General features: G+C 38.5%; 1 protein-coding gene across 1 annotated transcript in view; it reads left to right on the top strand.

Moving 5' to 3' along the window:
• Positions 1 to 25,477, top strand: part of NBEAL1 (neurobeachin like 1) — a 134,054-nt gene that overhangs the window by 17,772 nt on the left and 90,805 nt on the right. Inside the window, exons 3-10 of the mRNA XM_077829857.1 lie at positions 172 to 263; positions 6,792 to 6,953; positions 8,516 to 8,597; positions 9,540 to 9,667; positions 17,573 to 17,655; positions 19,894 to 19,979; positions 22,036 to 22,342; positions 23,574 to 23,680. Coding sequence (XP_077685983.1) covers positions 172 to 263; positions 6,792 to 6,953; positions 8,516 to 8,597; positions 9,540 to 9,667; positions 17,573 to 17,655; positions 19,894 to 19,979; positions 22,036 to 22,342; positions 23,574 to 23,680 — 1,047 coding nt within the window. The remainder of the gene's footprint in view (positions 1 to 171; positions 264 to 6,791; positions 6,954 to 8,515; positions 8,598 to 9,539; positions 9,668 to 17,572; positions 17,656 to 19,893; positions 19,980 to 22,035; positions 22,343 to 23,573; positions 23,681 to 25,477) is intronic.

The raw sequence follows: 25,477 nt of genomic DNA on the forward strand, positions 1-25,477 counted from the left end.
GTTTGGGACTAAAATTTAATTTTCCCCATCAAATTTAATTTTCCCCATTACTTTTTTTAAGTAATATTTTTAAATGTTTTCTTTATTGTGAACAGTACCGTTTCTCATACAGTTATGTTTACTGATGACCTACAGAACAATTTTTCTTAATGTGTTCCTTTCACTTTACAGAAAGACCCAGATTATTTGCAGCTTTGGCTGGACAGTTTTGTTTCTAGCTATGAACAGTTTCTGGATGTGGACTTCGAGAAGCTTCCTACTAGGTATGTAGAAATACAGATCTGCTCATCTTGTGTTTGATATCTGGAGAGAACCTGTCTGGGCTCTAAATCCTGTTTAAAATATATATAATAAAATTGTTTGTTCCACGCCAGTATTTCTTGACTGGCACTCCCAGTCCCGTTCTTTAAAGGTCAAATTTGGGTTGCTAATGATAAAACTACTAGGTAAACAGTATTTGCATCAAACTAGGAAATGGCATCAACATAAATTTGTTTTTGTTAGCAGAAATTTACTTATTACAGCTCTTTGTATGTTGTTGAAATAAGTACTCTGCAGAAAACCTGGTGTGTGAAATAATATTTTGATGGCTTAAAAGAATATATAAGGGAAAGATCTGGATAGTAGATATAATTTTGCAATTTAATCTCTGGGATTATTTTAATATTAAGCATGAGCTAAAATTCTAAATTTGTCTAATATAGTTGAAAATATGTAAAAATAAGCTGCTTCTTTACTTGTCTGCTGAGACCTTGGTTCAGGCTTTTGTACATTGTCCTGCAACAGCAGTGTTACTAGCCCCAAGCATTGAAAAATCATGAGATTGATTTAAACCATGAGATTTTAAAATATAACAAATGTTTGTTTCTTTTATGCCTTCTGGTTTTTGAGCCTTCAGGGCTCATGTTCTCAAACTTTTCTTCACAGCCATGAGGGCTAGAATTTTTTTTTTTTTTAGTGAAAGTTTTAGGAACTAGGGCTTTTAAGAAAAACCAAATACTGTGATACTCGGGGGGGCGGGGGGGAAATCATGAGAGTTGGCCATAGTGCTATAGCTGATATTACACTGTCTTAGGTGCTAGTGATGAATGCAGAGAATGAAGCTCCCTGTACTATGGTTCTGGTCCCAAATCCATTACAATCAATGTTGGATCAGGTTTTATTTAAGTATTAGCAATGTCCACAATTGTTGCAAGGAAACATTGAACCCTGAAATTGGGTCCTAGCAGATTAAAAGTGTACTTTTTCTTAGCTATGTGTAATAATACTTTTCTCAGTGAATATAATATATTCATATAGAATTGATTATATCCAATTTATAACAAAAACTAAAAATGTTCTGTTTTGTACTGCATAGTCTGTCAGTTTAGCTTTGGTGTGGCAAAGATGTGTCCCCATAAGGTTGTATTTTTTGCCTAGAAAGTGTATAACTTCTAAATTGTCAGTCTATAACATATAGTTTAGTATGAGAAATGTTAACAGTGGAATAACTGGACTAAATTAGAAATGTTTGGAAGTGTGCATGAACTACATAATTGTTTTTATTTTTTCAGTAGCCACATGGCAGAAGATTAAAAGGAAAAAACATAAACATATGGATAAACTGTGCAAAACAATGATAGTGTGCAGAGTGATAGTTTCAAGAGCTCAATATAAAATCTGGTATTTTGCTGTGATTAATGACAGGATTAGTGTTGTGACCTAAAAGAGTAGGATTGTATAGGATTGGACTCATTTTGTAACAGATGTAGAAAGAAAATGTCTAGGCAAAATAAGGGAGAGGGCAGGTGACTATTGTGTTTTGATGGCCAGAAATAAATATCCTACTATGAGACAGTTTATGTTCTTTTTAAAAATAAATCGCTGTTTCTGTCCCTGATTGCGCTTAGATATAATCACACTTAGTGACATCCTTCTGGATTTATTTTGTCATACATTATAAAATGTTGTAACTTTTATGGTGCAAAAAGAAAAGGAGTACTTGTGGCACCTTAGAGACTAACACATTTATTTGAGCATAAATTTTCGTGAGCTACAGCTCACTTCATCGGATGCAGTGAGCTGTAGCTCACGAAAGCTTATGCTCAAATAAATGTGTTAGTCTCTAAGGTGCCACAAGTACTCCTTTTCTTTTTGTGGATACAGACTAACATGGCTGCTACTCTGAAACCTGTTTGATGGTGCAGTATTTCAAAGAGAAGAAATACAAAAGAATCAAACAAATAGCTCAAAATAAATATGGAGATATCACTTTATAATCTGCACATTACACCATGACATTCTCTTGTACCAAAGCTAATCTCTAATGTGTGTCCCAGAGTTGCTTCCCCTTTGTACATTTTAATAAAAAGCTAATTCTCCCTTCGATCCTGGAAGTGGTTGTGTTCTGCAAGCTGAAATGAGGAATTATTGAGGGAGGGAAAGACACTATGTGTACTTCCATCTGATAGGATCTCAAAATGCTTTACAGCTACTGCATATGCATGCAGCACTTGATAGACATTTCTGAGTGAAAGGCAGCTGGGAACGAGTGTTGCAGAACAGGGCAGGGAGAGGAAATTTTGAACAAACTAAGGCACCCTATTTTCAAGAAAAATGCCATGGGATTTATGTCCATGAAGGGAACATGGGACTTCAATTTTATCAGCCAAAAGACCAAAACACAACTGACTTAATGGAACTCTAATTTACTTGCCCCTGAGGCATGAAGGACTGAGTTGGCGCTACTGAGATTTTTATCTGGATGGGTAATATCACAAGTGGGTCTGATTATAAGAACATCTTTTTCTGCACATAAAAATATATTTCCTTTTAAATCTTGTATGCCAAGTTTGGGAACCTGAAAAATCCCATTTTGTGTAATACATATCTCAAAAAACTCTGAATTAATTTGTTTGTTCTGGAAGTGTGGATAAAACATATATGGTAAGGTATTATTATAGACCAGAGAAAGAACTATGGGTTGTAGAGTTGGTCTTCTTTTGCAGCCCCATGCCTCAGCACGATTGCTCCCTATAGTTTTTGATAGTGTTTTATCTAGTTTAGATGCATCCGATGAAGTGAGCTGTAGCTCACGAAAGCTTATGCTCAAATAAATTGGTTAGTCTCTAAGGTGCCACAAGTACTCATTTTCTTTTTATCTAGTTTAGATTCAAGCAGTGGGGTTAATAACACTTCCATTGGGAAGGTGCGTTCTTCTCAGTATAATAGATCTGTTGACATCTATGCATATTGAACACTAGAGATTGTCACTCCACTATTTTGCATTTCTCAAAGCATCTATTGTACCTTACTATATTTACAATTGAAAGGGTAAAGTCTTACCAGCTGGTTAGAGGTTATTTTCCTTGCTGAATGGGGAAGAAGTTATGTTTAATAACTAATAACTGCTAGGGCAATTTGAATGTTATCAGTTTTCCTTTTGTTTTTGGCTTACATGCTGTTAAATTTACAACAAAGAAGGTTAAAGGAAGTTGTTGAAAAACAAATCAAACATATTTTTATATACTTTATGGTTCAAACCCACATAAAAATGACTTAGGACACATGAAAGACACAAATAGCACATTTATCAGGAGTTTATGGCTAAAAAGTGAAGTCAGATTTTCTGCAGCTTTTATATTTTTAAGTGTGGGCTTCCTTTTGTAAAAATGCTAATCTATGTGTTTAAACTGCAGCATTTGTGTGAATGGAGTCAAACCAGTCTCCAATTAGTGTGGTGGATTAAAGCTGTTTACCCATGCTAATGCAAAGATTGGGAAAATAATGAGAGAACTACATTAGGTCCACGGATCCATCAGATTTCTTTCACTTCCAGGTTTTGATGATTTGCTGATAGTCTGACATTAAAGACAGCAGTTCACAGTTACCAATGAATTGCACCTCTGACCTCTCCTAATCTCTTCCAGTGTAGCCCCCTTCTTGTCTCTGCCATCACATGTCTCCAAGTGATTCTCCTATTGTATATCTGCACCGCATTGTAAACCCATGTCTGTGGGATCCAGGCTTCCGGAGTCAGTGTTTCCAAATCAGCGCTTGAGTGTCCACACAGCATTATAAACCTGGGTTTACAGTTGCTGGACCCAAGTCTCTCAGCCATGCTAATGCATCATACTGCGCTATGCAGATCTTCTGATTCAGATCTGCGGTTTCAGCTGTGTCCATATTGCAAAATGACAGGGCTTGGACCTGAGTTACAAGGGAAATCAAGTATCAGAAGAGGGGTAGCGGTGTTAGTCTAGATCTGTAAAAGCGGCAAAGAGTCCTGTGGCACCTTATAGACTAACAGACGCATTGGAGCATAAGCTTTCGTGGGTGAATACCCACTTCGTCAGATGCAGGTTCTGACCAACACTCGTAGCAGGGTCCTAGAACTGGGTCCAGAGTGCTCATTGACCTGAGTCAGAGAGATTTGTGTGTGGACAGAAGGGGTGCTTGGGCTCAAACTTGAGTCAGACCCCAGGCTAAGTCTGCAATATAGAGCATACTCCTACTCTCGGGCCTGGCCCTGTGTTGCAGTCCCTTGGTGTTAACTATGATTTCCTCAACAGGTCTGGCTTATGCTCAGATATACATTTCTGAAGAAGGAAATGAGATGGCTAGTGAATCAGTACACATGTTAGAATTTTATCTTGGCTTGTGGATGAACTTCTGGCCCATGTCTTTAAAAGAAAAAAGACATACAAACTTCAGTTAATACCAGATTTTCAAAAGATTTTCCAATTCCTCTTTGAAATAGTCTTGTTTACACCGCTAACTATACTGGGAAAAGCTGATACTGTGCTTTATGTACCCTCCACTGATTTGCTGCTGTGATATGCTAAAATCTTACTCCATGAGAGATAAGAAATCTTGCTTGTTTCAAATAAACGTGTATTATATTTTCAGTCAGAGCAGCTCTACAAAAATGTGCATTTTTTACTCTGCACATGATCTCTTGTTATAATTTTTTTTCCCCAGTGGCGCAGAAAATGTTGAATTGGTAATAACTTCCATTCTTGCTCCCTGAGGCTTTTTTTCCCTCTTGTCTCATCAGTCAGCCTGTCTTCGGGGGTGTATGGCAATGAGGGAGTTGCTGCTTACTTTACTTTGCAGCATTTAAACCTCTTACTGAGAAACTACAGTTGGCCTTTTTGGAAAGCTACTTGTCTAGCCTCGTGGCTGAAGTTTAATTGAAATGATCAATGGAGAAATTCGTGGCCTGTAAAGGATTTTGTGTACATTGGCTTATGCAAAATGTGGGCATATACACTAGTATCTAGAAAGAGAAGGCTGCCTTCACAGAAAGATGCATTTCTTTTGTGGAGGTTGTGTGGAAGGTAGTAATTGCTCTGTCTCTGTATGTCTACTTCAGACAGCACTTGTACAGCGTTCTAAAGGATCAGGAGAGTGTGCACAGCAGTACTGTATATGAGTACTTTGAGTTCAGCTCGATGGCACTAATATTCTTATTTTTGCCCCAAATAGTGCTATATTTTGCTTTTAAATATTGGTAGGTATCATCTGAGTAGTTGTGTGGCTTCCCGAATAAAGTTCCACTTTTGGAGTTCGACCTGATTTTGGCAGTTGATTTCTCTCGCTTACCATATCTGGTTCTAACGAAAGGCTGTTGCAGGCTGTGTCCTCTAGTTGTTGCCCAGCTCTTCGTTTTCCCCATAACCATTTACCATATGTTTCCCTGAAGAATCCTCCCTAGGTCAGACAGCTGATATCACAGAGCATCTCTTCATCAGCTGAAAGAGTGAATGAACAGCTCTTGGACTGAAAACTGCACTCTCTGCAAGTGAAATAATGACAGAAGGAGTCTATAGTAAAGGTTGCTGCTCCAACCCATCTGAGCATTTCCAGAATGTTATTGAACCAGAATAATCTATATAGCAGTATTGGGTGTTCTGGCCTTGCTGCTGTTTTTGTCTATAATTTTCTTCTTCTGAGCTTCTCTGATATTTTACACAAATCTTTTGAACACAGGGCGATCAACTGGTGAGAATGCATAATGGTTCCCTAGGGTAAAGTCTGGGCATGGCAGGACTCTGATACATTGATTGTGCCAACATAACAGTGCTGTGCTTTCTGTTTCTTTGCTTTTTAAAAATAAGTAGAGGAACAAATCTATTTCCTGGTTTGATCTCCAGAAACTAGTAATGATAAGGCAGCAATTATTAATGCACCAGCCAAGTGCCAGGAATCAGATGGATTGCTGGGGATTTCTGTCTGCCAGACCCCTTATTTTCCAGTTTTCTCACATGTAATATTACCATTAAATTTCTTATTTGTGTGTCTTGTATAATTAGGATACTGAAGAATTTCACTGTGGATATTTAGTAAATGGGCTTCAGTGGCTAGTTGTAGTTAATATTGTATGTATTTGGTTACTTTTGATGGATACCAGTGATTGTAAAAAAAATTTAATGGGGTAGCCCATACCTTAATATAGAAAATATATTTTGGACCACCTTCTCCTTGATTTGGGATTCTACAGACCACTTCCCCCTAGTTTTTCTTACAGCAGTTACTTACATGGAAAAGTAACGTTAAGAAACCATTTAACGTATTTTTAGCTGCCTTTCAACACAATTTAACAGCTGAGAACAAGGAGGAAGAGCTGGCACAATGTGACGAGGTGGTTTTTTTGTGGATCGCCAGCAAATGTTTGTGAACCACCAATAGCCACAGTTTTTAGGAACATGTGTATTCTAGTGGCTTGAAACAATGCACACAGATACACAAGATGTACTAATAAAAAAAATTAATTTGCATATGTTAATTATTTTGTGTATTTTTTTTTAAAGGGTGGATGATGTACCTCCTGGAATATCACTACTTCCTGATAATATTCTGCAGGTCCTGAGGCTTCAGCTGCTACAATGTGTCCAAAAAATATCAGATGGACTAGAAGAGGGGCAACAAGCCCTCTCACTTTTGCTTGTCAAATTCTTTATTATACTTTGCAGGTATTTATTTGGTTGGCTGCTGCTTTCACCAGTGTATTGTCTGGGAAATCTTGATTCACTTAAAATGATATAGATAGAGATTTTTGATACGCATACAGTGTGACCAAACATTGCCCAGTAGAGACAGAGACTCTCCATATTGCAGTCAACACACATGGTATAATGAAACAAAAAACCAACAGTAATATGGATAAAGAAGGCCACAATAAGAAAGGGATTGAATGGAGAAAATGACAGCATATTATTTGTAATTAAACTGTGTATATGAACTTTCAAATTTATGTTACATAACAGAAACAAGATTTTTTTTTTTAAAGCAGATTACTAATATGTTTTTGGCCATGAAATAATTTCCAAGGGAACTGTCCAGGGAAAGTTGATTCACATTCTTAACATATTTACATGTCCCTTAAATAGTTTAGGGAAATATTTTATTTTATATTACTGGTATCTTCTGAAACTTCGATCTTATTTTTTGTGATATTGCTTAACCATATACCAAACAACCATATAAGTAGAGGTCTAAAAATGTCCATTCCTTCCAAATTTTAAATTGTTCATTAACATAATTTAGAATACAACAGTTTTATCTCTAACAATGTCTATTGAGACAGAGCTGCTCTGATTTACACTCTGTGACTGTTCCCTGAGGAATATTTACAAAATGAGCAAAGCTCTCTCACTGGCCATGTCCACTCCTCAGTCACCTCCAATATGTCCCCAGGATGGGGTCTAGAAAGGACGCAACCCTACTCTGGCCAGAGAAATCTCCTATTCCTGGGGGCATTCCTCAGGAGCCATTTCCGACCCTGTGGTCCTTTCACCCTGCCAGAACAATGAAAAAGCACTGTATGGCAAGAGACAGTTGTGCCCAAATTGTGTTAAAATTCTAAGGATAAGTTAAGGAAACAGTAGTAGCTGTAGCTTCAGATTTCTGTGCTTTGTCAATTTTAGTTAGTCATTGGAAAAAATATCCTTGTTTGTCGCTGAACTCTTTATTTTAGTTCACATGCCTCAAGGGTTGAGAAATATGTTGGTAACACCTACAATATGCAAGCAGGAGTGGTTTTCTTTTGCCTTTTATGATTAGTTTAGTTTTCTAAGAATATACACTCAGATGCTTATCTTTTTTGTAATTAAAACTGGTAATAGGCCTGTGGAAAACTCACTCGGAGTTTAGAAACCATTTGTGGCTAAGTCACCAGTTTTCTTCGTGATGTCAGAGGAATAATTGTTGTGCTCGGTATCAGATTCCATTTCTGAGTTCTTTGTTTATTTAGAATGCTCTGTGAATCAATTTAACTTCTGAAATCTGAGATTCCAGATAATACAGACATGGCTGGAGCTCTGACTGTCCTCTAACTTTCTTCTAGATGGAAGACAAATATGTATAGTATATTAATGTGTGATGAATAAACATTACAGTATATTATTTTTGTCGATATTTTAAAAATATTGACACTTGTGTATTTTATATTGATGCTTAAAAAAAAAAAGCTTCAGAGGCCTGTTCAAATAATATTACAGTATACAAACAACTGTGGCTCACGTTGCTCCTACAGAAATCTGGCTAATGTGGAAGAGATTGGGACTTGCTCCTACATTAACCATATCATCACCATGACTACACTCTACATTCAGCAGGTACGTGGAATTACAACTCTCCTATACATTGCTGCTAGAAATACAGAAAGAGGATTGAGGGCTCAAGTTTGGGAGCTAGGGGGTCTGGATTTTCTTCCTAACTCTGCCACAAACTTCTTGTGTGACTTTAGGCAGGTCACACATTCTTTCTGTACCTCAGTTTTCCATCTTTAAAATCAGAACAATAATACCTACCCACCTTATTGCAATGATTTGAGGCTTTTTATTTATATATACAAAAGGGCTTTACAATCCTTAGTTGAGAGTAGTCTAGAAGAGCCAAGTATGCAGAATTTATTCTAAGTTGGATGAGTGTAGAATTTAATAAAAAGGCTGAAGAGAAGGCTCAATCATTGCATGTTTATATGTAGCGATCCCTGTTATTGATCAGTAATGCATTTTTTTCACGGCTTATTTACAAGCATCTGAAAAGTCTTAAAAGAACAGTTTTAAAATGTGTTCTAATCAATTGAAGTTAAAAGAATTATTTTAGAAGAATTGGTTTCTTTAGTTAGGAGGTGATTTCAATACTTCAGTTTATGTTGAAATGTCAGCCCTACTTAGGAAGTATTTGGGTAGGGAATATTTAAAATTGTGGAGGTCTGTTCCCCACAGTGTACATGTGAAATTGTCATTAGCGTCAGTGAATGTTATGCACGTATATCATGGAGATAGTAGAACCTTTGAGTTGATGATTATTTTTAGTACACTGTATATTGCATATCTCAATAAAGCAGAAGGAATTGAAGCTTGGACTGGGGTTTTCAAAGGAGCCTAAGTGAGACTGGTTCAAATATGCCATTGAAAGTCAGTGAGAATCGGATGCCCAACACCCTTAAGGTCTCTGGAGAATCCCAGCCTTAACTCCGTCGGTGGACTTCTTTGTTCACAAAATTTGCGTTCCTAGAAGCATTCTGATCATAATTGTTTCTTTTCTCTCAGTTAAAAAGTAAAACAAAAGAGAAAGAAGTGGCAGATCAGTCGCCTGTAGAAGAGTTTGTAAGACATGCATTGGCTTTTTGTGAAAGTCTCTATGATCCGTATCGAAATTGGAGGCAGCAAATTGCAGGGTATGTATTTACCTCATATGGTAAATTCTAATACTGTGAGGATGATTTCTTTAAAATATTACTATAGTTCTATTTAATGGTTTCAACACAACCATGGTCACCCCCCACCAAGCTGAAATGAGACATAATTACACTGATACACTTGTGCTCTTGCATTTTAGCAGTTACTGGTATTGGTGGCACTGAGGACTAGATATGATACCAATAAGCTTCCCCAAAGATATGTTCTGTATTGAAAACATGAATGAAGGAATCAAGAAAGTATTTCTCTGCACAAAAATCAATACTATGAAACAGATTGATAATTATTAGGGTTCTGTACTACACTGCCAGTAGGAGTATTGGAGTACTAATCTATCCAATTCCATCAAATAAAAACCCAGTTTTGTTATTTGAAAGTTCTGGAGAGAATAGATAGCCAGGGTCCCAGCTGAAGACTTCCTGAGGTACATGTTTAGAAGCAGATTAGCAATGTATGCTTTATGCTGGGTCCTAATCACCTGAAATAGTGTATGATTTTGCTAGAGATGCTACCTGTTCCTTTATTTTAGTACTAAAAATAGAGATTGAGAGGAAATAATTAATCTGTTACAAATCTTTACATATTCCTGCTTGCTTTTAAAACATTTATTAAACATTTCAAGTATACAAATTATTGTTTACAAAACAGATGTTGTTTTGTTAGCATTATTGTGGTGTTCATTACCACAGTATCAAAACAAAATTTAAAAAGGCTCTGCATTTAGTTGGAAGCTGTTGCACTATGACCTCCATAGCTGAATCAAATATGTGCCCAATCTTCATCTGAAAATTTACTAGTAATAATTTCTTATAGTGGCTTTCCTGGTTTCCCAGAAAATGGTGCCTTATGAATCCATCAGTTTTTCCAAGGGATAACAAAATTTCCCTAATACAGCTGCCCAAAATATGGGGAAAGGAAGGAGATAAGTGGAGGAAAACAATAGAGAGCTCCTTATCAAATAAGATCCAGTCAACGGAGACCTCAGGCCCTGAGAGGAGTTCTAGTGAGGCTCTGAGTACTTCAAGAACCATGAAGCATGTTAAGACTCCAACTAAGTCCCATACCTCAGCAGAAAAGGGCTTAGTATGAAAGAATACTAGTATTAAGAGACGAGCTTCACTGGAATCAATCAACTGTGGAAAATTTACCTTTCAATGGCCAGAAGCTTTTTGCAGATTCTGTGGATGACTCACTTCATAACCTACTCTAGGGCAACACTTAGGTCGTTACGGATATACATGCCTGCAAAAGGAAGTTTAGCATGTCTCAATCAGCACAAAGATCCTGCCCTGCTCTATTTTCCACCTTCCATAGGCCACTGGAATCACTGGCTTAAGAGGCTGAGGTTTTCAAAGAAAAAGCCTGCAACTACCTTGACTGCTTTATCTCAGCCTTTACCATCATGCAAACGCCAGTTTTGCTGGTTTGGTCATGAGACCAGACCATGCAATTACTAGGTTTTATTAGCTGCACGACACAACCCCCTTTTCTCAATTTGGTCACTGCTTCTCTATTTCATCAAAGATGGGAAGGTATAACACTGGACAAATGAGTATTGGAGGCCATTACTTCAGGTTATACTATCCAATTTACCTCCACCCTGCTGTTTCAACCCCTTTCCCCATCCCTTTTCAGGGAACTCTCTCAGAGCAGTTGCTGACCCAGGAGATCTCATCGCTCCAGAGTCTAGGAGCCATAGAGCCAGTTCCACTTCAATACAGAGGAAAAGGGTTCTATTCAAGATATTTTCTGATAAGTAAGAAAAATGAGGGTTGGAGGCCAATAGTACGTCTCAGGCAATTGAATAAGCATGTCCGACATTTGAAATTCAGAATGGTTTTCCCTAGCAGTTATAATTCCCTTCCTGCAATTTGGCAACTGGTTTGTGACCCTCAACCTCAAAAATGTGTATTTCCACATAGTACTTCATCCTTATCACAAAAGATTTCTTCATTTCACTTTCAATTGCAATCATTACCCATACTGGGTACTACACTTTGGCCTTTCATCTGCCCCCATTGTATTCTCAAAAATCATTGTAGTCATAGCTACATACCTCTGTCATCTAGGAATAACTGTCTTCTCTACCTCAATGACTGGCTTCTCAAGAGTCGGTCATATCATGAGGTATGGTCAAGCAGTTCAAACAGGTTCAGGAAGGAAGGAAGATAAATCTCGAGAAATCGATCTTGACCTTCTACCCAACAAAATGTCTTTATAGGAGTGCTTCTGGATTCGATAATCGGCAAAGTTTATCTCCCACTCAACAGATTCCTTGCTTTAAAGAGCTCAGCCCTCAAGTTCCAGCAAGGACATGTCTGTAGCTGTAGGACACATGGCAGCTTGTGTTTTTGTGACACAATATGCCAGGTTGCATCTTTGACATCTCCAGGGGTGGCTCAGTACTGTTTTTGTACCCAACAAACATATATATCTGTATCCAGTCAGGTTCTACAGTTACTCACCTAGTGGATGAATCCATCCAAAATTTATGCAGGAATCCTGTTCAGCTGGAATCCCCCTACATTCTTATTAACATTGAATGCTTACCTTTTTGGGATGGGGAGCCCATTTGGGCCCATGCACAGCCCAAGGCAAATGGTCACAACAGGAACAGCTCTTTCACATCAACCTGTTGGAATTAAGGGTTGTCAGAAATGCTTGCCTCCACTTTCTTCCCTTACTCAAAATCAAGTCCAAAAAGATCATGCCAGACAACATAGCATGTGTGTAGTATATCAATCATCAGGGCAGAACACGTTCCCCCTCACTCTATACCAAAGCGATAAAGCTTTGGAACTGGCGCATAGCCAAGCAGAGAGTCATCTTGGCTTCTTACCTCCCATGGATACTGTTAGAAAGCTTATTCCTTCACTCTCCCACTTCCCTGGTCCTTCTCGCATGAACAGAGAGCAACAATACCCGAAGTCCGAAGGTGCAAAGAATTCGATGTTTATTGGGGTGAACTTCCAGCAAGCTTAAATACAAGTTCCTTTTTCCTTATTTTCGAATCCCAACTTACTTCCTGTTTGCCCCTAATTTATATAGTAATATTCTTAGCTATACCTTAACCAATCATTCTACTGAAATTTAACTAACCAATCCTAACATACTGTAACATGATTAGCTAACCAATTATATCCCACCACAATAATTAGATTACACCCAGCAAAATTAATTATACAGCAGACAGAAACAATCACAGAACCAGACAGAGATTATACAGACAAACAATAGCAAAGTGATTATAATGACAAAACAATACAGAAGTGAGGATTTCACATCCCAGCTATTGATAAGTGAGTTCTTGCCAGACAGGATGCTATCAAACTAAGTTTCCTTTTACATTTTCTAGGCACTTCCCTTTCTCTGGAGGTGATAGAAATACAATCCTGTCCTGATAGTGCCTGACAGCTCAATAGCACCTTATTTCAATGTGACTAGTTTGGAATGTGAGGATGTGACTATTCACTTCCTAGCTTATGGCTGCCTCTGCTGCTTAGCCAAAGGCCTTAGCCTAAGAACAGGGCCTCAGACTGTCACAGTAAGAGAAGGACCTTACACTGGCAGACAGTGATTTTGATTCTTTCTTTTATACCTCTAACTAGCCAAGTGATAAGAATACACCTAAATTCTTAAAGTACAGGCCTTTACAGACAGGCCTGAATATCTATATCCTAACAGATACAGAAAACCATGGCAGATGACCTGAGTAGACATTTCTTTCCAAATGACGAATGGGAGTTGGACTCTCGTGTCCTCAACAAAATATTCCTAGCTTGTGGATTTCCAGAGGTCAACCTTTTTGCCATAGCAGCAAACACAAAGTGTAGGAAATTCTGTTTTAGATGGAGATTCAATTCCCAATCTCTAAGAGACACTTTCCTCATTGCATGGTGTGATGGGGTGCGCTTCCTACACTGGCCCTGCAAGATTAGAGTTAGGCCAGGTGGGCCAAATCAGCTAATTAGTCTGCAAATGGGAGCTTTAGGCTGGAGGTAGCTAATTAATGAGAACCTCACGTGTGAGGGATAGGTGAGGCTTCTACAATAGACAGGAAATTGGAAGCAGAGGAGGGGGCAGAAGTCTGCAGTCACTCCCTGGGAAAAGGAAGGAATGTTTGGGGGCTGCAGAGATGAGTTGCCTGAAGTTACTCCCTGGGAGAAGGGAGTGAAAAGACTGGCAAACCCCGGGGAGTGGTGAAGGCAAGGATTTATGGAAGCGCCTCAGGGAAAGGCAGCAAAGTGCAGGGAACAGACCTTGGCTGCTGTGTAGAGGATCCCTGAACTGGAACCTGGAGTAGAGGATGGGCCCAGGATTCCCCTGCCAGCCACTGCGGGAGTGGTATAGTGAGGCAGTGAAGGAGAAGACTGCCTGAGACTACTGGAGAGCAGGAAACTTCATACAGTTCCCCCCTTTGTCCCCTCGGGAAGGGGGAAACCACAATAGCGTTTGGAGGGCTGAGTAATGAAGAGGACAGCTGCGGGTCCTGAGAGCGAGAGAGGGGCTACAGAGGAGAAGCTAATGGGATGTAACCACTGGAAGAAGCATTGGCCTCTCTGAGCTAATCCTTAGAATTTGCCAGGACTTGGCGCCATCCAGTGGTGAGTAGAGCAACCTATTACTCATGGACAAAGGGTATTTTCTGTGCATATCCTCCAACTCCATTGCTCTTAAATGTCCTTAAGATCAGAAAGGACTAAACCAAAGGCATTTGATTGCACCAACTTTGCCAAGAAAAGTTTGCTTTCCTTATTTCTTCAAACTCACCTCTTGCCCTCTGTGGTGGCTCCCGATCAAACCTCGACTATTGTCTCAGCTTGTGGGTCAGACACTTTACCCCAGTTTTAACATCCTGCAACTACAAGCTTGGTTCCTTAATGGTTCTCAGGCCTAGAAATCACATATTCATTGGAAGTACAAAAGATACTCTTAAATAGCCTAAGGGAATCCACTAGACATATTTACCTTCAGAAGTGGAGAATATATAACCTTTGGTGTAACTGGCACCTTTTTTCCCCCATCCGGTTGTCTCTTTTCTCAGTCTTGGATTACCTATTGGAATTGAAAAATTAAGGCCTTTCTGTGAGTTCCGGCAAGGTTCATTTCGCAACAGTAACAGCTTTCCATATGCCAGTGGAAGGTTTCTAGGTGTTTGCTCATCCAACCATCACAAGATTCCTAAGAGGACTTATTAATCTTTTTCTGCATATTAGAGCCCCTGCACTGCTTTAGGATCTCAGCCTGGTTCTTAACTGTCTCACGAAACAACTCTTTTAACCATTAGCAATGTGCTCACTGTTACATCTGTCTATGATGAAGACAGCCTTCTTGGTGGCAATCACTGCTGCTTGAAGGATTGGGATGACTCTAATGGCAGACCCCCCCTTTACTTTGTTCTCCAAGGAGAAGGAATCCTTACAGCCTCATTGAAAGTTCTTACCTAATGCGTCTTCTGAATTTCATGTCAACCAAGCTAGTCACCTTCTGTTTTTTCTTTTTCCCTAAGCTGCATGAGTCTACACAAAAAGTCTGCTTTTTATATGCTAAATGTTGAGGGTGTTAGGCTTTTACTTGAACAGAGAGACTGCTAGACTCTTTGTTTCTGTAGCAGATAGACCTAAGGGAGTGCCAGTCTGGCAGTCTCCGCTCAGAGACTTTCTGAATTGATCTCTGGATGTATTATTGCCTGTTACGGTTTTGCTGAGGTTACACCTCCCCTAAAAGTGACTGCATGCTCTGTTAGGGATCACATCTGTAGCTCTACTCAAAGATGTTCTGGTTGCTGAAATCTGTAGGGCTGCACCATGCTCCTCAGTGCCAGTGTTTTCCAACCACCAAGCCCTAATTCATGTTGCAAGATCAGATGTGGCAATAGACAACGCAGTTCTTTCTTCAGTAATGGACTCTTTTCTGAAACTCCCACTCCCTTAAAGGGTTACTGCTAGGGAGTCACCAAAAGTGGAATACCCGTAAGGACACTACTTGAAGACGAAGGAGAGATTTAGATAGTGGCATACAGAGTACACTTATAAAGTTTGCGGACGTTACCGAACTGGGAGGGGTTGCAAGTGTTTTGGAGGATAGGATTAAAATTCAAAATTATCTGGACAAACTGGAGAAATGGTCTGAAGTAAATAGGATGAAATTCAATAGGGACAAATGCAAAGTACTCCACTTAAGAAGGAACAATCAGTTGCACACATACAAAATGGGAAATGACTACCTAGGAAGGAGTACTGCGGCAAGGGATCTGCGGGCCATAGTGGATCACAAACTAAATATGAGTCAACAGTGTAACACATGTTTGCAAGAAAAGCAAACATCATTCTGGGATGTATTAGCAGGAGTATTGTAAGCAAGACACAAGAAGTAATTCTTCCGCTCTACTCCGCGCTAATTAGGCCTCAACTGGAGTATTATGTCCAGTTCTGGGTGCCACATTTCAGGAAATACATGGACAAATTGGAGAAAGTCCAGACAAGAGCAACAAAAATGATTAAAGATCTAGAAAACATGACCTATGAGGGAAGATTGAAAAAATTGGGTTTTAGTCTGAAGAAGAGAAGACTGAGAGGGGACATGACAGCAGTTTTCAAGTACATAAAAGGTTGTTACAAGGAGGAGGGAGAAAAATAGTTCTTAACTTCTGAGGATAGGACAAAAAGCAATGGGCTTAAATTGCAGCAAGGGTGATTTACGTTGGACATTAGGAGAAGCTTTCTAACTCTCAGTGGTTAAGCACAGGAATAAAGTGCCTAGGGAAGTTGTGGAATCTCCAATGTTGGCGATTTTTAAGAGCAGGTTGGACAAACACCTGTCAGGGATGGTCTAGAATCTAGATAATACTTAGTCCTTCCTTGAGTGTGGGGGACTGGACTAGATAACCTCTCAAGGTCCCTTCCAGTTCTGATTTTATGCTTCAGACTCTGTGATTCTTATATTTTTGCAGGACACACGAATTCTGGTTTCATGCAACAGGACATTAATTGACACCACAGTTCACATGGTGGTCCTTCTCCATACTACAAAAGTATTTTCAAATTTAACATATCTAACGCATCTTATTGTCTCATTGTTTGTGCTTATACATTTTAAATGGGTAGGAGTTTTCACTCTCATGTTTTGTTTAATTAAGGTACAGAAGTTCACAATGAATCATAAGAATTAAATACTATAGAAACAATATTCTATAACAATAGTTACCTGAATGTGTAAAATATGCAATTTAAATACATTTGTACATGCAAACAAATGCATATCACATATCCATGTATTATAAAGGAAAAGACTGAACATTTATCTAGAGGGAGATTGATTGCAACTGATACACTTCAAGCTCTCAATGTCTTTCTCTGTTCTAAAAACTGAGCTATTTTTTCTGAATTGGTAGAAGATGGAAGCCAGAATGAACAGAGAGAAGTATGACAGAAGGAATCATTTTGGTTTTATGAGATTAAAATGCTAATATAATCACTGTTGAAATAAAAATGTAAGAGCAGTATCAGTGAGTAATTTTCCTTAAAATTACATTTTTTCCATAATAAACCCCTCATAAAGTTTTTTGCCCATTTTCAAATTGCATGGTGTAGAAATTTGGCAGTAAAGTTGGTGGCTTGGTTGCTGTAATTAAGATCAAATAACAGATTTCTCTTTTTAATAAACCAAAACCATATTGTAAATGTTAAGCCATTTTAAGTGTGGAGTAGCGAATACATGACTAGCTGTGCCTCAGTTTTCAGGATGAAAACACTTATTCTTTCTTTTTGATGTTGTGGGATAAAGATACTGTAGTTTGTTTCTGCAGTGTATTTCTGACCTATGCAGAAATAAACCTTGGTGCCATCTCTAACTTCTCTCATGTATCATTATTTTGATTGTAGGCGACTCTTGAGTAATGTTGAAAAGAGCAGACAGAAATATAAACCAGCCTCCCTCACAGTGGAATTCATCCCTTTCTTTTACCGTAAGTACTATTGAAAGTGTGTGTGTTACTGATTACCTTTCAAGGACCATATTTCTTGGTGCCGTAGTTCTAGTCCCACTGTAAACATTTGATAAGTGCCAAAAGCCACTTGCTTCCTTTCCAAGGTGAGGGCTTATTGACTTTTGATCTACCTCTTTTTGTACCAAAGAATTTGGCTTTGTTTGGAGTGCCATCATGCCATCATCATCCGTGGTATTGTGGACTTTCTTAGTGTGGATCATTCAAGCATTTTCATGGTGCAGCATACCATATTTTAACAAAGAAATGGTCTCATGGCTCACCTACTGTCTCATTTGCTGTGGCACGTGCAACCTGCCTCTAGGACATACACTAATTGTAGGACACTCTACAAAGTTTTGTCCTGTTCTTCAAAGGTAGGAGGTACTATGCAAAAGAGCTTTGTGGATGAATGGCAACAGAATGTCCTGAACTCAACGCTCTGAATTGTTAAATGCGCTCAGCTGCATGCGGCCAAAACATTTGTTGATGTCGCATAACTGCCAATAACTGCCTCCTCTGTTAGTTTGTATCTACTGAGAGATGAAACCTCCCATGTTCTGTTCTTGTCCGAGCTACTTTTTTTAGTCATCTCTTAGGCTTTGTCTACACCAGAAAGGGTTTGCATGACACAATTATGTCAGCAATGCAGGTGCAGCTTGTATCAGCAAAAATAGTTATTTTGCTGGTATAGTTTATATCAGTTCCCCAAACAAAATAAACTGTACTGGCAAAAGGACACTTTTGCTGGTACATCTGTGTCTACCTTAGCGCTTTTGCCAACATAGCTGTGTTGGTTGGGGAGGGTGATTTTTTTTCACATGTCTACCTGACATAGCCATGCTAACAAAACTTTTAAGTGTAGGCCAACTGACTTCAGCCTTCTAAAACAGTTTTTTTCTCAGATTTTGTTCAGATAGTTCTTCCTATTAATAACTTACAACAATAAGGTTTTTCTTTTTATGCATAAATAAGAAAATGATATGCTATACATGAAAGTTTTTTAAAAAAAAGCTGTATATGCAATGGATGTTATCTCCCTATTTTAGGCCCAGATTCAGGAAAGCCTCTTTATTCAGGACAGGGGAGACTGAATTGAATCCATTGGCGCTTAAGTGCATATCGAAGTGCTGTCCTGATTTGGTGCCTTAATGAATGCTCCCTTACATTTCTTTCTGATAATAAAATCAATAAATCCTTGTGAACAAATCTCCGCTGTTGCCCAGTTCATTTATCCACCCATCAAACTTCCTTGAATAGTTGAAGATGAGTTTTGTGTTTCTTCATTTCTCATAAGAAGGAATTGATGGTATAGGCAGTTACTGCCTATTATGCCTCCCCATCAGATAAGAGGAACAACTGGCATATGAGTCATATTCTAAGGTTGAGGTGTTTCAGCCTAATTATGTATTGAAGAGTGGGGATCTGGTATAAATGCTACCTTCTGTAAACAATGATTGCAGGTAGTTCTTTTTTTTTTTTTTCTTCTTCTTTTTCTTTGTATGTATGGCAAAATGCACTAGTATGTAAGAGCAAAAGAGACTGCTTAGAATGAACTGGGAGAAATAAAAATAGCTACCAACACTTCATCAGGTTGGAGTACTTCTCCATATACTGTTAAAGTGGGCTGATGGTTTTAGTATATGCTTGGCACTAATGTTAAGCTAGTTCCTCTTACATAGACGTGTTTTTTTATTTTAGCCTGCATTGAATTATTCTAGTATTTTTAATTTGTTTTTTGTTTGACTATTTAGGCTCTTTAAAAGTGACATTTTAACTGCTGGCTTGTGACATTATTGGAAGTTTCTTACAGGGCTAATTCCAAACAAAATAATCCTTTGTGGTTTAGGTTGCAGCTCCTCTGTGTGTCTATGGTTATTGCTATAGCAACAAGTTCCAGGTTAACATTTACTGCTCAGAAAAATTCCTAAGGCTGTTTGTAAGTGGTTTATGTCAAGTTACGGTATGAACAAAGATGCAGGAAAAGGGAACTGTGAATACCACTATTGCAATCAATAGTTTTCCCAGTGACTTTATAACCGGAGCAAGATCAGGCAGTTTGGGACTGTTTCAGCTGCACTGAAATCAGTGCGAGCCTTTCCATATTGGATTTTTTTAAGCCTGTTTATAAGTGGTACTTCACTTTCTTTTGAGGAGAGAGATTAAAAGATGAGTCTCCTTATTTTGGGACACAAATCACTTTTTCTCTTATTTCAATAGAATGCTTTCAAGAAAGTGAACATCTCAAGGAAAGCCTCAAGTGTTGCCTGCTACATCTCTTTGGAGCCATTGTGGCTGGTGGACAGGTGAGGAGAATATTGGAAAATATTATAAAGTAATCTCAGCTATTACAACCTGTAGGGTTAATCTTCTGTTCCTCATGAAAACTTTATGGTTTATGGATTATAGGGTATCTATCAAAAGACAAGAGTGTATTGCAGAACAGACTGTATCAACAATATGAATATGGATTAGCTGGTTGTGTGTATTACTAGGATTGGGACTTCATTGTGCTTAGTGCTATGTTAGACTACTAAGAGACAGTTCCTGCCCCAAAGAGTAGTCGGGAGTTGTAATAACTGTATGCACGTGTGTATATGTGTCCTTCTTCCATGGACATAGCTATCGCCTCTCGTGGAGGTGAATTAACTATACCAACGGGAGAAAATCTCCTGTTGGCGTGGTAGCATCTTCACTGAAGTGCAACAACAGTGGTGCTGACACAGCGTTTTAAGTGCAGACCCGCCCTAAAACTAAATATGTTTTTCTCTGCTGGCACAATGAGCATAGTGTACTAAATTAAAGAAGTGTTTATGTCTGCTCGGTGCCAAGAAATTTAGAAAGGAGTACAAGAATAGACTGGAATTGCAGTGTGCTTCCACTAAATCATTTGGTCTGGCATTACTGAGGAAGGAATTTGAAGTATACCTGTGTAGCATAAGTGGCACAGAATATATGTGTGGGAAAGGGAAATGAGATCAGATGAGGAGTGGGATTAATCACTGATTTGGATTTGATTTGAACATCAGTCTCCTGTTCAGAATTTCTTGGATACAGCTTTGAAAAAAATGTTGCTGTCTGATTATGTGATGCTATAATGTGTCATGCCCATTCTGTCAAGTCATGTGATAAGTATTCAAAAGCAGCCTGCTAGCCGGGGCTTGGCGTGAGTGAGCACCATTTTAATTTTTTTTAAATAACTGACAGGAGGGAGGTATGGGAATTTCTTCTTTCTGTGCAAGTCTAGTCCAGTACAATCTGACTGCAAATTATAAGACGACACCTGTCGAGGCAGAATAAGGCACTTTGATGCTTACCCGGTTTATCTTGTAAAAGGTTAACAGAGAGCACTGTGTCTTTAGAATAGTAACCCAACCTCAAACAAAAACACCACTGGGAGCTCTGGAACAATGTGCAGAACAGAAGAGGCCTTAAAAAGAAAATCAATTCTCCTTGAGCAAAGAGAATTTACATGGTCCTTGCTCACCACTGTAATACAGTATGTACTCCAATCACAGATAAAGATTGCTCTGGGTAATACAGGAAGGCTAGTGTTCTTAAAATGTTTATCATTAGTTAATTTTGTTTTAGGTTAAAATTCTGAACTAATTGAGAAATTTGGGGATATGTGCAAATGGGGGTCTGTATGAAAGTCTGAACTTAAACTGTACTCTAAATTCTGCTATGGCAAAAGATGTTTTCCACAATAGAATATGTATATTATCAGTATCACTTTGAATAATTCAAATGCATACTAAAATTAAAAGCCTGTAACCAAAATAAGTATCCCTTTCACATTGAAATCAATGTATATTAGACATATGGCTAAAGAATATTAATTTAAAAACAGGAGAAAAAAAAATCCTAATCCCCCTCCACCCCACTCCAAACCGTGCTATTTCACCTTTAAGGTTACAGATTTAAACACCAAAAAGTCAAGATATGCAAAAGCTGAGGTTTAGACATTGCATACATTTATGTATAACATGAGTGGGTTAATATTACTAGAAAATTTTTATTGCATTTCTTTCAGAAAATTTTTATTAAAATATGTAACCCTAATATGTCATTAACAGGGTTTTTTTGTCTGTACATACATTATGTATTCACGATATATAAATATATGCTTTGAAGCCATTAGGCCTAATTGAGTAGAATTACCAGGATTTGGCCCAAAATATATATTATTCAACACAATCATAGTTGACTGAGGAGCTAAATTAAAAATGCTCTTATTAGTACTATATTTATTAGAGTTCAGATATCTTGCATGATGCAAAAATGAAACTTGTTGATTTTAAGTATTGGAAGAGGCTAGATATCCTCAGATTAAAGTACAATTCTTTTTATTGTGAATTTCAGAGAAATGCTCTTCAAGCCATATCTCCTGCCACCATGGAAGTCTTGATGCGTGTTTTGGCAGACTGTGACACTTGGGATGATAGGGATCCTGAGGAAGTGAGCAGGAAGGCAGAGCTGACTCTTAAGTGCCTGACAGAAGTAGTGCATATCCTTCTCACCAGTAGTTCAGACCAGCGGCAAGTGGAGACCAGTACCATACTGGAGAACTACTTCAAGTTGCTTAATTCAGACCATTCAGCATTGCCTAACTCCAGGAGATCCAGGCAGTGGGAGAATAGGTTCATTGCACTACAAATCCAAATGCTGAGTGAGTGATATATCCGGACAATTCCTCTAAATCTGTTTTGTTAAAATTTTCATAATTTTTTTTAAATGAAGTGATTTAAGCAAGTATAAGTATAATTATTCAAGTGCGTTTTCTCTGTTATTTAGGTAAGAAATTGAGAATTTTTTTGTTGTTGAAATTGATTCAAATATGTTCCAATTTGCTTTTAATTCAAAAAAATATTAATCAGAATGTACTGGTTACTTTTTGGCTTAAGGATGTCAGCCTACAAACAGTTTAGGGGCAACAAAAAAAGATCAGAAGATCTAGTACCTGTTATGGACTTCCATTGATAAGTTATTTGACAACAACTTCCACACAACAGTATCTGGGAGATTTTAGTTAACCCCTATAAAAGGGATAAAAAGGGAATACCTGGAATATATGAGCGATTCCAATGTGGTAGCTATTTGTAATTTTTAGTTGTGTAATTGGAATTATTGCATAGAACCACAGAAATATAGGACTGGAAGGGACCTCGATAGGTCATCTAGTCCAGTCCCTTGCACTGAGGCAGGACTAAGTTTTATCTAGACCATCCCTGACAAGTATTTGTCTAACTTGTTTTTAAAAACTTTCAGTGATGGAGATTCCACAACCTCCCTAGGTTGCATACCTTAGATGAGACAATAGTCTTAAACCATAGGATATAATTCATTGGTTTGCATTCATTTATGATTTGTATTTTTTAAAGTTGATGTAGAGAATGGGAAGACGTAAATAAGGGCATTTTTTGCCCACCAATACTTTCATTTTCTCAATGTTTTGATATCCGTGTGAGATGATACTGACGGCAAATGAAATAGGACTGCTTCAGAATGTTGAGGAATAACTGGCTGATGAGGAAGCAAATATTTATACATGTTTTAAATAAGAAGGCATGCTTTTTATATACGTGCAAATGACAGTGATTTTAAACTGAGCCTCAGAACAATTGAAGCTATTCTGTAGCTGAAGTTTCCTCCAGATACACAGTAGACTACATGTTGGTTTCTGCTGCTTCAGAATGTTTTGCTCAAGGCCTGGTGTTTTATGCTGGAATTCACTTCCATGTTTATCAAAGCATTCATCATTTTTTAACTGCTTCTCAGTGCATAAAATTTTTCCATGGAGCCTTCTATGTAGTGTTTCTAAATTTGTCAACAGTATAATGTTAAAAAAAATGCTTAAGGATTAGTGTAACTATTTATTTTTGTGATTTTTATTTTGATAGACACCATCACAGCCATGTTGGACTGCACTGATAGGCCTGTTCTGCAGGCCATTTTCCTTAACAGTAACTGCTTTGAGCATCTCATCCGATTGCTGCAGAACTGCAAGGTACATTTTTTCCATAATTAATAACTTCTTATTTCTGATCTCAGCAAAATGTCATGCTTCTTGTAAGAGTTCAGCTTTGTAAATCATCTTTGTGTCTTGGCTCTAAATTAAATATAATCCTTGTGAGTATCAAGTATGACTTGTACCACTGACCTGGTGAATGTTTCAGAAGCTATAAATATGTGTAATTTATGAAGTAGAAGTACATCTTGTCTTCAAAATATATTAACCATAATAATACAATATGCTTGTATTGATGATAAGGCACTAAGTAGTGAATGCTCAAATTTCTCTTTGAGAAATGCCTGTATATACTCCTAATCCGTCTCTAACCTTTGTTTAGCTTGGTGTCAAAATCAGTCTTTCATACTCTGAGAAGTTACTTATAACTGTTAGCAGATGGTGGATTGATTTCTAATTTCAGGGATGCATTTCTCCATTTCATAGAATCGTAGAAGATTAGGGTTGGGAGAGACCTCAGGAGGTCATCTAGTTCAACCCCTTGCTCAAAGCAAGACCAACTCCAATTAAATCATCCCAGCCAGGGCTTAGTCAAGCCGGGTCATAAAAACCTCCAAGGATGGAGATTCCACCACATCCCTAGATAACCTATTTCAGTGCTTCACCATCCTCTAGTGAAATAGTTTTTCCTAATATCCAACCTATACCTCCCTCACAGAACAAGGAGTGAAGGTCTCAAGTTGCAGTCATCTACCACCACTGAGAACAGCCTAGCTCCATCCCCTCTGGAACCCCCCTTCAGGTAGTTGAAGGCTGCTGTCAGATCCCCCCTCACTCTTCTCTTCTGCAGACTAAATAAGCCCAGTTCCCTCAGCCTCTCTTCATAAATCATGTGCCCCAACCCCCTAATAATTTTCATTGTCCTCTGCTGGACTCTCTCCAATTTGTCCACATCCTCTCTGTAGTGGGGGGCCCAAAACTGGACGCAATACTTCAGATGAGGCCTCACCAGTGCTGAATAGAGGGGAATAATCACTTCCCTCAGTCTGCTGGCAATGCTCCTACTAATGCAGCCCAATATGCCTTTAGCCTTCTTGGCAACAAGGGCACACTGTTGACTCATATGCAGCTTCTCATCCACTGTAATCCCCAGGTCCTTTTCTGCGGAACTGTTGCTCAGCCAGTCGATCCCCAGCCTATAGCAGTGCATGAGATTCTTCCATCTTAAGTGCATGATTTTGCACTTGCCCTTGTTGAACCTCATCAGATTTCTTTTGGCCCAGTCCTCGAATCTGTGTAGGTCACTCTGGACCCTATCCCTACCCTCCAGCATATCTACCTCTCCCCCCAAGTTTAGTGTCATTCGCGACTTTACTGAGGGTGCAATTCATCCCATCATCCAGATCATTCATGAAGATGTTGAACAAAACCGTCCGCAGGACCAACCCCTGGGGCACTCTGCTTGATACCAGCTGCCAACTAGACATCGAGCCATTGATCACTAGCCAGCTTTCTTAAAAAAAAGAAAAAATAAATAAATCACTGGTGTTCAGTTGCAAGGGTTTCAGAATATTTGGTCTGAATTCCTGCATAGCTGAGATTAGGAATGAGTTTAATTGGTTACAAAATGCTCTTCTTGGACGCCTTTCCTTTCTAGAAAGGACATAGTATTCATATTTCCTACTTTCTCTGGTTCCATATTAATCCCAGATGACCATTGATTGTAAGCCAGTGCCTTTCACTGAAGTTGTTATGCTTTTATAAGATAAATTTTTCCCAAATAGAAAAGGACATAAATATGAATACTGCTTAACTTCCTGGAGTTTTATATTTCAT

This window comes from Eretmochelys imbricata, chromosome 11, assembly GCF_965152235.1.
Source record: "Eretmochelys imbricata isolate rEreImb1 chromosome 11, rEreImb1.hap1, whole genome shotgun sequence".
Taxonomy (NCBI): domain Eukaryota; kingdom Metazoa; phylum Chordata; order Testudines; family Cheloniidae; genus Eretmochelys; species Eretmochelys imbricata.